The following is an 18,095-nucleotide window of genomic DNA, read 5'->3' as shown; positions in this document are numbered from 1 at the left end:
TTATATCATTTTAGGCATATTTTTGTGGTAACAAACTTATAAAACAAATAGGAATATTTAACGCATAATGTATATCAAAAAGTTATATAAGTATAGTAGGGTTGGATAAAGAGAGTATTTGAATTGAACCAACTCGAATTGTAATTAATTTGCTCGTAAGTTTGGCATTTTCTTATAAGCTAGTATTATGTCTCACAAGTCACAACGCAACGATATCACCATCTAAGAGCATTTGCTCGTAAGTTGGATATAGTGGTGGAGGATTACATATGAGATGGTGGTAGTGGCTCTAATACAATCAAATTGCGTTTTGTCGCTTGGATATTATAGAGATTTAGAAACTAAGAGATGCAGTACTAATGTTTTTGCTTGAAACTGGTATTGTTACGTTAATGATTTTGTTTGTCCGGCGTTTGCTAGTGAAATCAAACCAAACCAAAGGGTGACGATAATTACACTCCGAATTTGGTTCCAATTGAGTCCCAAAACACTTGCAAAAACATACAATTTGGAGCGAAGAGGCTACAATTACTAGAAAATGACTACTTTCCTTAACTCTTTCCAAACCTACAAACATGGCACGTCAGGCGGCCCGAAATTGTTGGGTCTTTCAACTCTTAACATTACACTCATTTACAAACATTCTTTTCAAAAGCTACCAGAGAGAGAGAGAGAAACAGACTAGTGAAGGCATAGATTTTCATACCCCGAGATTGTGTGGCGGCAATATTCACAAGGGTTATGAAAACTCCCACCGGCGGGTGACGCAGGATCAGTTTACCCTTTCAGAGGATTTAGACGTGTTTTTGGAAGCTTTTGGACGTGTCCGTTGTCCCCTCGACCTTGCTTCAAGAAGCTTTGCCTTCAAGGTGTTCTCTCTTGTCCGTGGAGGCAACTTTGAAGAAGACTCGGACTTGTCACGAGAAGGAGATGCTAGTCTCGCCATCCACTGTCTTACTGGACTTGCCTGATTCCTCCAGCCAGTATTACTGCAGGAAGCCTCATTGTAATTGTTTTCGGAATGTACAATCCCCCCACCATCCGGCATCAGTAGTTGACTTCTTATAAGGTTTTCAGCCATGTGATTCGAATTCGAAACATGGGTTTCATCTTGTTTATTTCCTTTTCTGTAAGCATTATCTTCAGTGGCTTCACAATGCTCAGATTTTTGGGATGTGCTTATTTCGGGCGGCTTCCCTTCGATTTTCTCCTGTTCTGGATTCTCCATCTGGGACTTCTTATTTCCATTACAAGACACGGCCCAAGCCATCTGTTCTTCAAACTTCACTTGCAAGCTGGAGGGACTCCGACTTCTTACCCTTTCAGAAGAGACCGGCTTTTTCTTTGAGGGGTCTGATTTCACCTTTTTCTCAATATGATTTTTGGCAGCTTCATCACCAACCAATTTGAAGTCACCGTTGGTAGGCTTATTGAGCTCAAAACAATTTGAATCACTGCCAAAAGAATCATCTTCTTCTTCACCCACGTCTTGAGGCGCACTCACAACCTCATTCAGAGGGACAGATTCCATTGAATTCCTACGATTTCTTGTCATCAGATTTTCAGTATGCTTTGGAGAGTTCATATGTTTAGCTCTAAGGAAAGCCTCTATTTCAAGGCTTAACTTATCCGCTATTGAGTTATTTCCTGAAACGCCACACTCGGCTTCATCTAGCTGCATCTGCATCCGCTCATCCAGCCACGATTCAGATACATGGAGAATCAATCTACCATGATCAGATCTTCCCGTCCAATCCTTGTCAGTCTTCTGTTTCAAAGAATGCACCTCTTGTTCATATTCTTTTATTCCCGTAGCAAACTCGTCGCACAGGTCTTCTAACAACCTCCTCGATTTTCTCTCTCTTTCAAGCTCTTTCACAGAATTAGCAAGAGAAGATTTCACCTCAGCAAGCTCCCTCGCCAACTTCCTGTGCAGACTTTCTGATCGTTTTCTTAACTTTCTCTCATCTTCTAGCTCATCCCTCACGGACTGAACTGCAGCATGGATTCGATCCTGTTCTTTGCTCTTTCTAACTAGTTTATCTTCTGAAATTTGTTTCACCAAATCATCTAGCTCATGTCGATCAGCTTGCCGAACCCGTAGCAACTCTTTGATCTTAACACGGGCATGATCTAACTCTGTTTTCAACGCCTTTATCAATGCTATATTAGATGTATGTTGTTCCTCCAAGCTCCAAATCCGGTTCAAAACTTTTAGCAGTTCTGTAGATGTTTTAAGATTATAGTGTGAATCGCCAACCCTTCCCTTAAAGTCTAAAGAACTGCTAGGGGTGACTGCAGGGTTATACGGAGCCACCTGAAAAAAGGAAGTGGATGAAATTTGAGATCATATCATGGAACGATATGTTGTACATGGTGCACGGAACGACAAAAATTTTCAAAACCGTAGATATTAAGACAGGGCTTCCATCATGGTAAAAACTTTATAGACCAATGACGATACAAGATATCCTAGAATAGTGTAATGCAATTTGAAAATTTTGAAAATTTTCAAAACAGTTTTTTATCGGGAATGACTACAACACAACGCACATCGGTCATTTGTGCCTACATAATGTTTGTTTTGATTACTGGATCAATAAATTGAGGATGCAGTTTCTTGAAATTTCGAGAATAATAAGTCCATTGTTTTCCAAAAAACTAGGAAAACAGTCAGTCTCAGGTAATAACGTATTACCCTAGCGAGTATTACGCAAATAAAGAGTACACATTTGCAGAAAAAATAATTTTTGTCGATGTTAGAATTGACTTTGTTTTATAGTCTCAATTTATATCTTCTTGGAAATAATGGGGAAAAGAAAAAACATCTTGACTAAGTGTAAACAGATGCTTACCTCCAGTGAACTACCGTAGCTTGCAGGAGATGCAGGCTGCATAATGTGATTGTTCAATTTGTTCCTTTCAATTGTCCGATGATGTTGCATCAACGATGCTGCAATATGCCTTCTTAAACTGCTTGCACTTTCTGGCTGGCATAATTAATCCGATAAAAATCAGCGAAGAGAAGGAGACATCCTCCAATTAGGCAACTTCAAAATCAATTATTTCTGAGGACGGAAAATATGTGAAGGTACTTCATCCTCCATAATATGTGCAGAGCTCCGTGGATAGGCATGATCATTGATAGGAATCTCATTTGAATGCAATAACGCCAAACAAAAACCATGATACGATGACAGAGCCGCGTGCTCGCCCCCTCTGCACCCAAGTTCGAATCCCCCCCTCCCAGTTGTTTAAGGTTAATCGAATATTGCTCGAATAAAAAAGAATACAACTTATATGGAATTCCTTCTGGCTATTATGATAAATTGAAGAACAATAACATCTATAATGCTAGTGACTTGATTTCTATTACGAAAAAAACAAAGTGAAGGTCCAAACTTAGAACACCAAAACAAAAGCTTGAAATTACATCTGAAATAATACAATAAGGAAGAAATAATAACAAGAAATATAATAGGCAGTGACCGTCACTCACAAGCAACCCTCATCGAGGCTCCAAAAATTTCATAAAAATCGCAATAAATTAATTTAAACACACAGAAAAAGACAGGAAGTAGGCATCAACAAGACACAATTAAACAACAAAATATAAAAAATACCTAATGAACCAGATATGAAGGAACAAAATTGCAAAAACCCAATAAGCCAATTGATGAATACAAAAATCTCCACAAAAAAGAAAAAAGGGAAATTCAGAAGCAGTACCTGGTCAGGAGAACTGGGAGAATTATCAGCCAAAAAATGAGAAAGATCAAGAGCCTTCTTGTCTCTGCTGAGGTGGTGGTGTTGGAGCTGAAGGTGTCTCAGCCTAGGAGGTGGAGCACCGCCGCCGCCGCCGCCGCCATTAGTGTGAGGACCTCTGTGCATCTTTGGAAGGAATTGGAAGTGTTGAAACTCCCAAAGAGCAGCAGCTAGCTTTCTAACAGAGACAGAGTAGGAGGAGGAGGAGCTGGTATTAATGGTAAAGTGGGAGTCTTTATTGATGATGGGATCAAGGCCAAAAGGGCAACAAGGTCTCCAACTCCATGAGGACACTGGAGTGGTTGGGCCACCACCAGTGCTTTTTCTAATCAATACTCCTCTCCTCCTCCTTCCTCTCAACTTTTCTCCCAAATTTTCCTCCTTTTCTTCTCCCCCTTCCCCACTTTCTCCTACCCTTTTCATCTCTTGCCTCTCTAGGCTTCCTTTCCCCAATGCTTCTTTCTCTCTCATCTTTCTTTTTCCTATATATAAAAATATTCCTTTTGGATTTGGAACTACAGTTGGAACAGTGATGTTTATAAAATGTGTTCAGAGTGTTGTTTTATTTTTCAAAATACTTGTTCTTTATAAGTATGGACTTGTATGGACTTATTTCCATACCATTCGTGTAGGTTGGCATGCTACAAGGAATCGTCAGCTTAACATCGGAGTCATATAACGTAAATGATTCGAATCACTACTGATTGCACCGATACCTCCCCTAATTAAGAGAAAAAGATGGAGGAAGGCTATAAGGAAATCCTACGAGCGGTGTGACCATGTCACTCTTGAAAAGTGTGAGGGTTGCCAATACACCAAAGTCATTTGAGATAAAATCATGCACTTGAGGTCCATTAGATCTCTTCCAACTTAAGGTACTGGATCTACACATTGAGGGAAATATCAGATCATCTCCAACCAAAAAGACCAAACATACACCTGTTTAAAATTATAGCACTGCAAAAAATTATTTTTACATGAATAGTGCCAAACAATATTTATATAGCATTTTCAACCGAAAGAGGCTATGTTTTAGCCCCTCAATAATTTATTATTTTGAAGTTTGTTCTTTACCGTATTGGTTAATTGAATTAAATTACTATATTAAAAGTACAACAACTTTGACATTAATTCAACAATTGAATTAAGTTTGTTCTTTAGCTTATTGGTTATTGGTTAACTACTTAGACATTAATTTAAAGATCGCAATTTATTCGAAATACAACTTAATTGAAATACAACATCTTAAATATTAAAACTACAGCAACTTAAATATTAAAACTATAACAGCTTAAATATTAAAACTATAACAACTTAAATTTAGATTATTGGAACAGTTACGATGTGGCCTTTCCTTTGGTTGAAGATGTGGCCATTTGAAAGAATATTGAAAAATTTAATTTAGATTATTGGAAGAGGTAAGAGAGGGGTGTGTCAAAAGAGTGTTTGAGGTGAATAGAATGTGAATAATTGAAATAAAATGAGGTAAGATAGTATGGAATGGTAAAAAGGATGTGAGAATTGGTGTATAAGAAAAAAATTAGAATTTTAATTTTTTTTTTTTTTATAGTTTCGACCTTAAAAAGGTAAAACAAAATTACAACGGCTACATGACATCAGCTAACATCATCTAGCAGTTGGGTGCTGATAGCTTGGGCCCAGCAAACAGGCGAGCTAGCTGGCTAACAATGCCTAGCCCGATGGCCAAAGGACCGAAACTTGGCCTGGTGGGTCTCCTATTTTTCGGCTTAGCTCTCCATAAGAGTTGAATTTGTCTCAATTCGGGCTAAAACATGGCCCATGACCGTATGACCTAATCCATTAAAGATGGCCTCAGTCTATATAATTTAAGTAGTGGAGTCAGACGCTTGTAGATCCTGTGACACAATACACTTCACCTTACAAGAAAATTACGGTTCGATAAATGTATACAAATTTTTCACCTTGTATTTAGAATATTGTGCCACGTACGTTTAAGCTTTCGTTGAAAGATAAAATCTCTAGTCATCAATGAAAATCTCTCTTTCTCAGTCATCCCATTTAGATGACCTGGGATTTCAGCTTGATCTCAGCCACCTAGCGGATGATTCTAGCTAGTCTAGCTAGTCTGAATCTTGTCATCATTTTTCAAATATATAAAGAAAAAGAAAATATATTCTTCGACTGGTTTCTGTTCATCTCAAATCATCTTCGATCTGGTTCCTATTCATCTCAAATCAAGACGGCGACGACTCTACGCATGAGGATGGTTGCTTGAGGATGGTTTTGTAGTTTTATGCGAATAAAAAGGATAGTGTATTATTATAAAACTTTAAGATCGTTGTTTTTTTTTTTTTTTGTTTTGTAATTTTGGGAATTCCATAGGAGTTTTTTCTTCTCTAGAGAGTTTTTCTCTAGTGTACTTTCGGTATAGAGATGTCCTTCTATGTCGATTGACAGTCGATCTGTATTGGTGGCAAGTATAATTTTGGTGACTGAACGTTAGTTTTTATTCGTGATTTCTTCAAATCAACAATGTGTCGTGTTTAGAATATGTTTTCTTTTGAGGTGAGAACTAGAATATATCTTGTGTTTTTCCCATGACCAACAGGAAAGAGTTTGATTGATTGTACCCATCGCTCCCAATAATTTTTCATGCACAACTTTGTTTGCAGAAAAGTTTCGTAACACTATTTTGTTACTGTAGTCATCCTCGACAAAAGAAAAGGAAAGGAACATAAAGACTCAAAACCTTATTTGTATGACATTTAATTATTTACACAACAATTGCAGCTTAAATTTACCAACAAAATACATTATTTTTTAGCATAATTTTAGCTATGACACGTGTACTCATCACCAAACTTCACTTTATTTCCTATAATGTATATTATCTCACTTTACCACATGCACTCTTTCTTCGTCTCTTGCTTTACCCCCTACACTCTATATCGTCTCACTTTAAAACATGCACTGTTCCTTAATTTTCCACTTTATCCTACTCCATCAAATAAGTTAAAAGAGTACTAATTGCATTGATGTGGCATGCACAATTCCTTCTTTTCAACTACGTTGGTTAAGTGGCATGCTAGTGAAACCCATAAGTAATGAGAAGTGGGTTAAATTCAAACTAGGTTAAGAGAAAAATATAAAAAGAGAAGGTTGAATTTTAAGATTCACAAATCAATTTCAATGTTTTCAAATCCCTTTGCAAAGACTCTTACGGTTTTGTTATGAGAATCTATACCTTTATCGCTCTTTTCTTCTTTATTTTTTTAATATGGAGAAATCAAACTCTAGTTTGAGTTTAAGCCACGTCTCTTCACTGATGGATCTTTATAACATGGTTGAAAAGACTAAAATGTTTATGCCACATCAGCACAATTAACGACTCTTTTTTTTAACTATTTGACAAAATAGGGTAAAGTGAGACATTGAGCAAGAATGCAAGTGTTAAAGCAAGATGATATAGAGTATATGGGGCAAAGTGGTATACGGAGGAGTGCAAATGATAAAGTGAGTCAATATAGAATGAAAGGCTAAAGTGAAATTTAGTGAAGAATATAGGTGTTTTACCCAAAAATAAGTTTGGTCTTTTACATGATTTTCTTTCTCTCAAATCTAAATTCCAAAATGGTTTTATCACAAATGATCATTGAAATTGACTCATCCTATCAAGATGACCCTTGAAATTGAAAATAGATAGTTCCTAAAATTGAAAATTGATCAATGTAGTTCTTGAAAATGGGTACGCAAATCAATTTAGTCATCTTCCATCACAATTCTATCAAACATTATGTTATGTGCTAATGTGGCACATAACTAATTCTACAAGTCTAATTAAATATTGTCGTATGGATTCAAAAAAAATTTAATCATGGAAAAAAAAAACAACTAATGAAAGGGATTTGAAAACTTTCAGTTTTAACGATAAAGGCAAAATAAAGGGTAAAATAAATAATATTAGGATTGACTTTTTAGTATAAAAATATGATTTTTCGTTAAAGTAAACAGTATTAGGAGTTTTTTTGTTAAAGTTCCAAAAAAAAAAAAAAAAAAAAGATAATGATCTAGGAACTCTATAGAGCTCGACTTCCTCGACAACCATGCGGAAATCACAGAACCTCTCCTCTCCCCAAAATAAATTCTAGAAATTTCCAAATCAAAGAGCAAGCATCAGATTTCAATTCTGAGACGACGCGTAAAAACAAAATCACGACTCCAGCGCGTCATTCCTGTTTCAGGAAGTCAAGTCCCTCCAACTGAAATCGGTTCGAATCCCTTTCAATTTTCATGTCTTTCCAAGAAATCTTCATCGGCTTCGACTGGAAATTCTCTGTTACGTCTATAAAATCTTTCATCCTAAAAAAAATGATTACTTTGATCTCCCAAACCCCCCAATGGGGCACCTTTAGCTCTAACTACACCGCCCCGGTAGTCCTAGACTCCAATAAACGTGACGCCTTTGGGCCGCCGGAAATGAGATAGTAGATGAGGCTCTGGAGTCTGTGCTTGGAGGTGGACGAGTGTATAGTTGTTATGAATCAGTAAGTGGATAGTTTTGTAATTATCTTAAAAGAAAAATTAGGATTCGGTCCCTATTACTAATATTCATTGACTGAAACTTTATTTGTTTTTAAATTTTGATCCAAGTCTCTAACATTAATATAATAATGAATTTACATGTCAGTTACATAACTTTTTAAAATAAAAATTAATAATTGATTTAGGATTTTAATATTCACACATTTATTAAACTCCTAACTAATTTTAATTCAAAACATTTTCAAAATAAATAAAAAATTAGAATAAGTTTGTACCCATTAGCTTTGAAAAAATGTTTTCAACTTTTTAATCTTATATGTACCTCATTCATGTAATTTTTTCAAATTTTTTATCTTAAAATGTACCCATTCTTAAATATACCAATTTGTTATATGTAAAATGTACCCTTTTTTTATATAAAATCTATTCAATTTTTTTTAATCCATTTTTAAACTTATATGGCTACTTTCTTTTTCTTTGATTTGAGAATGCATCCATGTCAAGTTTTATCGAAGAAATTTACTAATGTTATTAATCTAATATTTATATATATATACTTTTTTTTTGTGTGTGTGGTTTTGAAGAATGTACCCATGTTTTGGTATAATAATTTTTTTGTTAATTTTGATGAATGTACCCATGTTTATATATACGTACACATAATAGTATAATTTATATTTTAACATTTTTAATCCCACAAATTATGGGTTTTAATTTAAAATTTCATTAATATAAACAATTATAAATTTCAATTTTTAATTAAAAAAATATAGTAACATAAATAAATAAATAAAAATTATCACATTAATTTCAGGAACTTTGATCAAAAATTAAAAACCAATAAAGTTTCAGTCAAAGAATATTGATACATGGGGACCGCATCCAAAGTCTCCCGCACCTTAATTACAGTAGAATTAAGTAATTAGTAGCTTAATAGTTTTACTATTAAGTGACTGTAATTGTCACCAGTGTTTGGGGTATGTATATCACAGAGTTCCACTCCGATGGCTGGACATGAAGGAGCTTTAAAAACATACCACAGAGTTCAAAGAAGTTCCTATTGGGTGGGAATGAAGAAGGACATCAAAATTTGGGTGGCAGAATGTGGAGTTTGTCAGAAAAACAAATATGAAACAATTTTCTCTCCAGGCCTATTGCAACCACTCCCAATACCCACCCTCTCAGGTGTGGACAGATATAAGTATGGATTCGTAATTGGATTACCACTTTGTAAAGGAAAATGTGTGATTATGGTTGTAGTGGACATGTTATCAAAGTGCGCTTATTTCATTGCCGTAAGTCATCCTTATAGTACTGTGATAGTTGCTCAGGAGTTTATTGATAAGGTATTCAAATTGCATGGCATACCAGCCACCATTGTAAGTGATAGGGGCACTGTGGTCCTTAGCGCATTTTGGAAGGAATTTTTTAAGTTGCATGGCTCCAAACTATGCATGAGCTCTGAGAGTGATGGGCACGCTGAGGTAATGAATAGATGCTTGGAGACTTACTTGAGGTATTTTACCGGCAGGCAACCCAAGAAATGGCTTGAATGGATAGCATAGACTAAATGAAGTTACAATACATCCTATCGTACCTCTGCCAAATTCAGTCCCTTTGAATCATGTATGGTTACCCTCCTCCTCGAATAATGGCCTATGAACTGGGATCTGTTAAACTAGAAGTGGTGGAGCAAAGCCTCATTGCCAGAGATAAGATGCTTTCTATGTTAAAGACCAATTTATTGGTGGCACAAAAAAAAAAAAATTGAAAGTGCAATCTGATAAATACAGGAGTGAAAAGGAGTTTGTTGTGGGAGAATTAGTGTATCTCAAGTTCATTCTTTATCAACTTTAGTCACTAGCTTCACATGCATTTCACAAGCTGCATCCAAAAGTTTATGATTCATTTGAGGTACTGGAAAGAATTTGTAAGGTGACATATAAGCTGAGATTGCCTGAGGAGGGTTTCAAGATTCATCATGTGTTCCATCTCAGTTGTTTAAAGAAACACTTGGAACAAAATGTGGGTCTAGTCCCTAAACTACATGTGGTCACAGACGAAGGTTTTTCTTCCACATGAACCCACGAAGGTGCTGCAAATGAAATGAGGATGAATAGAAAGGGTAATGCTGCTGGAGTTCAATTACTTATTCATGCAGCTTGGAGGATTCAACCTGGGAAGACAAAGAAGAATTTATTGCACAATTGTTATTAAGCTACTAATTACTTTACTCTACTGTGATTAAGATAATCACAAAACTATCCAACTAGCTAACTCAGTTTGAGTAATGCTATGAAGATTAAATTTGTAAACTAATTTTGCAAATTAAATAATGTGTCATCAATAAGAAATGAGCACGATTATCAACGTTTAAGTAATAATCCAATCATCAACTTCCATATTATTTAGTTTATAAAGTTTACAAATTTAATCTTCCTAGCATTACTCTAATAGTTTTATTATTAAGTGATTGTAATTGCCATCTGTCAAGTAGGGTTTGGAGTATTATAATAGTGCTAATGGTGTGAATTGTTGAGTAACGGTCATGTTGTTATTAAAAAAATATTATTACAAAAACAATTCTCAGCTCTCTCTCTCTCCCTCTTCTTCTTCCTTCCTTCATTTCCATTGCTCCTTCTCAACTATCTCTTGTGGTGGTGGTGAATCAGAAGATGGAGTGGAAGTGAGGGCAGAGTGGAATCAGAAGATGAGGCGGAGTGGAAGTGAGGGCCACGGAGGTGGTGGAGGTGGAGGGCAGGGAATCGTCGTCGACATCGGGATCATCGGTCTTGGAGTTGGAATTGGAATCTCGTGCGTATCGGATGAGGAGGCCAGCGCCTCTCTTTTCCTGTCTGGAAGTGAAAGAGTTCTGTCTAAAAGTGAAGGATTTCTGCCATTGTTGCCGAGGCAGTCGAGCTCTGTAGTCCCAATCTTTTTTTTTTTTTTTCATTATACAAAAAAAAAAAAGTAAAAAAAAAATATATTATTTAAATATTTTTAATCCACATGACAATATTGGGACGTTTTGATACAAGTGTCTGAGTTTTAAACTCTATAGACTAAACATTTGTTGGTTTATAGATTTAATTAAACATTTTCTCTACAAATTTGGAGTCTCATCTATCATAACTATTTTTTATTTATACCAAAATTACAGATCTTACCACTGCTTAAAGTCTTCACGTCAGGAAAATAATGCAGAGATATTGAAACAAATTTCCTATAATCTAGCTCATTTGATTCCCTCTAAAGATAATTATACAAAAAAAATGATTATCTACAATTTATTAAGGAATAAAATACCCTGCGGTTTGATTTTTTTTTCCCTTTCAATGAAGAAATAAAATACCATTTAAGATATTTGTAGTAATCCATATATAAATTTTTGTAGTAATAATTCATATAAGAAAATAACATCCAGAATAATACAAATGTATCAATAAAAAATATATGTATGAAAACAAACCTACTAAAACCAGAAATAAACGTACTAGTAAACAACGTTGAAGAACAAAAGTAAACGTACCAATCAACAATATGTATAATATTAATCGTACCCATATGATACTAAATGGTACAATCCATAATGTATACAAAAACAATCGTAACAAAATCATGAGGAAAAAAGCCTATCAATCAATGAGAACAAAACTAAACGTACCAGAAACTAAAACAAAATGTACCGAAAGCTAAAACTAAACGTATCAATCAACGATATATACACCTAAAAATTAAAAATAAACGTACCAATCAATACAAAACCAGTATATGATAACCAACAATAACGTACCATTATCACTAATCAACAATATGTACAAATTCAAATGTATACAAAATAATTCTCTAACAAAAAGTATACTAAATAATAAACAAACAAAAAAATCTAAGCGTCCATCATTTCAATGATTTTTTTTAATTTTAGGATAAAAAAATGTTTGAACGAAAACAAAAATTAAAAGAGATAATTGGATAAATATGTTGAGCGAAATTATCTCCTAAAAAAGAGTCCACTACTCCTAAAATACATGAATAAAAAAAATGGCCGGATAAAAAAAATCTCTCAACTAATTAAAAGGACAAATTTACAAATCAATATGTAAAATTTTAATTTAAAAAATACAATTATTATTTTTAATTTAAAAAAAATGCTGATGTAGCCTAATGTACCAAAGTTCCTTGATCAAAATTCTAAAAGGCATAGATGTTTAATAAAAGAAATTTAAATTTTGAGCGTTTAAATCTAATTAACGACTTATGGGACCTAATCATGTGCCATATCAACACATAACCAAATTTTTTAGAATTGTGATAGAACGATCGCCTTGATTCACGTCACCTTTTTTTCAGAAACTACATTATTGATTTTTAATTTCAAAAATTATTTTGATGGGATTGATCATTTTCAATGAAAATTTCTTTCAAAAACATTAATTGCAAATAAGACCCGCGGACTATTCTTTTTACCGATGCGTACATCCAATATATAGGGATCCGTGTCTTTGAAAATGGCCATCACATTCATTTTGTAGGTCAGTGACCTACCTTATTGTGTAAAAGTTGCATTCGTTAGTGTTACTTGTATTCATTGAATCACCTTAATAAATATTAGATTGTCAACTATTTTTTCGTAAAGTACGTTCTTAAATTTATCAAAAGCTGCTAATTTCATTCATATTATTATATTTAAAGTTATTTATTTAATTTTTTGTCAACTTAAGTCATATGATTTACACTTGACATATTTTAAAAGATAATATCATCATTTCTCAGTTATAAATTCTTAATATCGCATATTGGTTGCAAATTTAATTTCTAACTTACCCTCTAAAATAAGTCCCCCAACTCATGAAAAACTGCCAATCTTTCCTTTACAGTGTATCATATTGTTGACTCTAAAAATTACAAAACCTACGTGGCACGCAGGCCGAGTAACTAATAAGCTAACTACGTCCTTCGGTTGAATGCGGGGCGTGCCAACTCGTCGGCCGAGCTCGGCCGAGGAGTAAAATTTGATGTTGTCACGTTGGGCGCGCTGTTGACTTCTATATCTTGCGATTGCGACCGAGGAAGGAACTCTCTCGGTCTCTGGGTTCTATAGCCTGAAGACAAGGCTACTAATTCTACAGAGTTCACAAATTGTCGGAACCTGATTCGGTCACTGTGATTATATTCGTAAGAGTATAAGCACGCCGAATCGAGACCAAATTATATGGGCACAAGTACTCAAATGTGATATATGTCTTGATGGTAAACGTAGTTCGGCCGTCGGAATGCCGAACCCTGAAACTTACTTGCGAGTATCCAATCATAAAATCACTCGGCGTCCACTGCGCCGAGCAATGCAATTCGAAACACCCAACTATGCCGGAAAGGCTAGTGAGATGACCTCTACCAACAAGGGTTCGAAAACCCTTCCCGGCCGAGACTTAGATAATCGGTCGACCTCGACGTAGTGCTGTTTATCCAAACTGAAGGTGTTTCTCGGTCGGCTGATTCTGCAGCTGCAATGCTGTTTATCCAAACTGAAGATGTTCGCCGGGTGCTTCCACAGGGCAATTGTATGTTGATTTTGAAGGGGCTTTTCTATTGCGTGATTTCTTGTATTTATAGCATCCCATTCATTGAGACCAATTCGCATTCTGATTCGGATTGGGAGTCCTTGTCCCATTTCACCTCTAACTCGAACAAACCTACTCCTACTGGGATTCTGAATTTTCCTTCCTTTTGAAGCTTTATTCCCTGCCGGTCGAGAATCCTGGTCGTACCAGGACTTCCTTGCCCTTCTCTATTTATCCGGACTACATAGGATAGGATTTGGCTGACCCAGCCAACTGGCCCGGGATTTATTATTCGGCCCATGGCATTTGTTCTCGCCTTGGGCCGAGCACATCCTGCTACTCGGCCCAGTCAGTAATATTTTGGACCCAAACACATATGCAAGTCACATGAGTTAAATTGACAAAAAATTAAACCTAATAGCTGCGAATCTAACAGTAAAGATGTAATTAGCAAATTTAATTAGTTTAAGGACTGAATTTTCGAAAAGAATAGTTTGAAAACTTATAACTTGAGTAATAATTTAGAGACTAAATTGGCACGTTAATAAATATATTTGGTCATGAATATTCTTTGCATTTTTCTTTGTAAAATTGGCTACAATGATTAAAAACAAAATCTTAATTGTTAAACCTATCCAAATATAATGTTTAAGACACATTCAAGTTTTGGGCATTTCAGTTATAGGAGTAGGAGGTGAAATTTGTTCATGTTTTCCATCTTTGTAAAAAGGCTTTTTAGCCAAAATGGTCCCTGATATTGGCATACACATCACCTTGGTTCCTAAGATTGAAAACAATAGAAATGACCCTTGAGACTGTCCACCATCCATTATTTTGGTCCATTCGTTAAAAATTCCATTAAGCGATCCTAGAGCTCATACCGAAAACTGAGATTTTTTGCTAGAAGTTTGGGCAATTTTCAAAACTTCGTAACTCAATTGTTTCTTAACCAAATTCGACCCATAATATATCAAAATGAAGATAGGAAAGTGTTGAACAATATTATACCTATTTGGAAGCCCAAGTTGCCAAAGATGGCCGAAAAATAGCCTGAAATGTGACTAGTCCGCGGAAAAACTGAAAAATTTGTTGAAAATAGGGTAAACTTTAAACATTCATAACTTCTTCAATACTCAACGAAATCCAGTGATTTAAATATGAAAATCATAATTCTCGACGAGACGAAGAGAATAGTTCCTTTTTCGATGGCTAACTCACCGTGGTTTGGTAGGAAAACGACTCGAAAGTGGCTAACTCGATGAGACCAAGATAGCCACTTTCGAACCATTTTCCGGCCAAACCACAACACGTTAGCCATCGAGAAAGCTACCATTCTCTTCGTCTCTTTGAGAAGTATGATTTTTGGTTTTGAATCACTCGATTTCGTTGATTATTGAAGAAGTTATGAACGTTTAAAATTTACCCAGTTTCTGGCAAGTTTTCCAGTTTTTCCGTAGACCAGTCATCTTTCAGGATATTTTCTGCCAAACCACAGCATGTTAGCCGTCTAGAAAACTACCATTCTCTTTGTCTCATCGAGAAGTATGATTTTCATTTTTGAATCACTCGATTTCGTTGAGTATTGAAGAAGTTATGAATGTTTAAATTTTACCCAGTTTTCGGCGAGTTTTCCAGTTTTCCTGCGAACCAATTACTTTTCAGGCTATTTTTCGACAAAAACACGGCAAGTTAGCGGTATTGAAAGTTACCATTCTCTTCGTCTCATCGAGAAGTATGATTTTTGTTTTTGAATCACTAGATTTCGTAGAGTATTGAAGAAGTTATGAACATTTAAAGTTTACCCAGTTTCCTACGAGTTTTCCAGTTTTCCTGCGGACCAGCCACCTTTCAGGCTATTTTTCGGCCATCTTCAGCAACCATTGAGCTTCCAAATAAGTATAATCTTGTTCAACACTTTCCTATTTTCATTTTGATATATTATGGGTCGAATTTGGTTAAGAAATGATTGAGTTACGAAGCATTGAAAATTGCCCAAATTTTCGGCCAAAAATATCAGTTTCTGGTACGAGCTCCAGGACCGCTTAATGGAGATTTTAACGGAAGGACCAAAATAATAGATGGTGGACAATCTCAAAGATCATTTTTATTGATTTTCAATTTCATGGACCAAAGTGATGTATTATGCAAATCTCGGAGACCATTTTGACTAAAAAACATTGTAAAAATATTGCTCATTGTCTAGCTAAGTTTACTTTATCTATTGATTGTGACGTAGTTTGAAAGGATAATTCTCACATTTCATGACGTCCTTCTCTAAAATTTCAAGTATAATCAATCGTAATCTATTGAATTATTAATCGTTTTTCCATTAAAACCATATTAATCAAACATAAAAAAACAAAACTATCGAAATTATACTAAAATATGAACGATATACTAATCAAAGTTTAATGAATTTTCAATTAGAATATACTGAAAGGAAAAAAAACTCAATAAATTGATCATTTTAGTAATTTAAATTTGTAAGATGATCAAAAGAGTTTCACTTTTATGTTAGGTAGCATTAAATACTACAAGTATTGATGGTCTACACTCATGAAAACACAGTAAAAGTAGTAATTTAAGAGAAATGTTAAAGATGTTATTTTAAAAGTGAGATTCTATATGAACTCTGCCCATGTGTTTGATATAACATTTTATAATATTTGTACAAAAATTACATTAATTATGAGTACAAAATTTTTTATTGAGAATCATACTTTAAAAAAATATCTTTAACATTTCCCATAATAATTCGAACGAGTCTATGTTAATGCAATGTTCTTAGCTTTATTGGCGTGGAAGAATTACCCCATTTTGACTTATTTTCTGTTTCTTTTGTTCATTTAATTTAATTTTAGGTCCGAAAATCACAAACTTCAACATGAGAAGTGGAAAATTCTGCAGGAACAGTAAAATGACGTCGAATCAATTTCTAATTCGAAGCGGTGCAGAGTGCAGAGAGTGGCAGAAAAAAGATATGTTGCGTTGCGTGCGTTTATATATCTTTCCGTGGCGTGTTGGAGTTTTCACTGTACTGTATACTGACTGACCTATAGTACTACTATACCTGAAATTCTGCACTCAAAGTTAACCAAGAACAAAACAAACTGAGGCCTCGCTTTCAAGGGCCACGAAGATCTTGCAGGATTTTTTTGTGATGGTTTTATAAATTTTTTAATTACATTCATTTATCGTATATTATATGATAAAAAATTATTGTAAAATTTTTTATTTAAAATTGAATATAAACAGTACTTGACAAAAACTGACCGCACAAAATACAATAAACGAATATGATTGAATAATCTTCAAGATCTTCTCTCGAAAACACTCAGTTAATTTTGGTTGACAAGTAAATGGGTCCTCTTCGCCTTAACCTATTGTTGCTCGGACATAGTTTTTCTTTCTTCTCAACAAATTCTACATTTTTATTATATCCTCCAATACTGGTAGGGTTAATTATATTTAGTTTCGATTCTATCTCGTAGTTCATAAGATAAATTGATATTTTCTCAGTTTCCTGCTTATGTATATAAGATCTTAAAAATGCTATTAGCAATTTTTTTTTTTTTTGAAAAGATTAATATTTCATTAACTTATGTTACTGAGAAAATATTTCATGAATCTAAGGCTATATTTGGGTGTAGGATTTCCAAGACTCAAGGCTTCGAGAGGAAGTTAATAATACATAGAATACAAACCGTTAGATAACTTAGATTAATAGGATTAGAAAAGCCTTTTATGAGCATTCAAAGACGTAATTTCAAATAACTAATCGGAACGAGACATTTACAAATATGTCTCACGCCCATTTGCAACCCAGAAAAATGTACCTTTCAGTTTTTGGTTTTAAAATTTTTATTTTTTTTAAATAAAAATTAAAATAGTTGTCAAATGAATTTTTAGTTTTCAAAAACTGAAAATAGAAACGAAATATTTGTCAAACAGCCCAAGTTGATACATAGTAAATGAATTGACGACCAGAAAGCGAAAAATGTGGACCTCACGTGAAGAAGTTAATTGTCTATTACGCTTATCGGTTAAGAGAATCAGAACGATAAGCCCATAATCGTCTGATTGGCCTACAGGCCCACAACAATTGCGTGATACCAAGAACTTACTTTCGGTCTGAGCCCAAGGGACTTCAACGTTGGCTCCAAAACTTAAGAATAAAAAACTAAGTGTCCAAAAACTTTTCTATCTGACACTAAACAAGTACTTTAGGACATCGCACTGAATTAG

At 34.6% G+C, this 18,095-nt stretch overlaps 1 protein-coding gene across 1 annotated transcript; it reads right to left on the bottom strand.

The window, feature by feature from the left end:
- Positions 1-528: 528 nt before the first annotated feature.
- LOC103941617 (uncharacterized protein At5g41620) lies at positions 529-4,251 on the bottom strand. Its single transcript, XM_009351823.3, has 3 exons — positions 3,730-4,251; positions 2,856-2,990; positions 529-2,317 (listed from the first exon to the last, which is right to left on the bottom strand). The coding sequence occupies exons 1-3, from the start codon at positions 4,234-4,236 to the stop codon at positions 773-775; spliced, it is 2,187 nt and encodes a 728-aa protein (XP_009350098.2). The 5' UTR covers positions 4,237-4,251; the 3' UTR covers positions 529-772.
- Between the last annotated feature and the right edge of the window lie 13,844 nt (positions 4,252-18,095).

The sequence above is a fragment of a genome, unplaced genomic scaffold (genome assembly GCF_019419815.1).
Source record: "Pyrus x bretschneideri cultivar Hongxiangsu unplaced genomic scaffold, Pyrus_bretschneideri_v1 Contig3, whole genome shotgun sequence".
NCBI lineage: Eukaryota > Viridiplantae > Streptophyta > Magnoliopsida > Rosales > Rosaceae > Pyrus > Pyrus x bretschneideri.
The sequence above is the reverse complement of the archived record's forward strand: the minus strand, read 5'-3'. Positions and strand labels throughout refer to the sequence as shown.

Bases quoted from the DNA above. Each gene is read 5' to 3' on its own strand.
- LOC103941617 (XM_009351823.3), bottom strand. From the start codon at position 4,236: ATGAGAGAGAAAGAAGCATTGGGGAAAGGAAGCCTAGAGAGGCAAGAG. The intron at 2,991-3,729 runs GTACTGCTTCTG...TAATTATGCCAG, and splicing joins CTCCCAGTTCTCCTGACCAG to CCAGAAAGTGCAAGCAGTTT. The intron at 2,318-2,855 runs GTAAGCATCTGT...TCCTTTTTTCAG, and splicing joins GCTACGGTAGTTCACTGGAG to GTGGCTCCGTATAACCCTGC.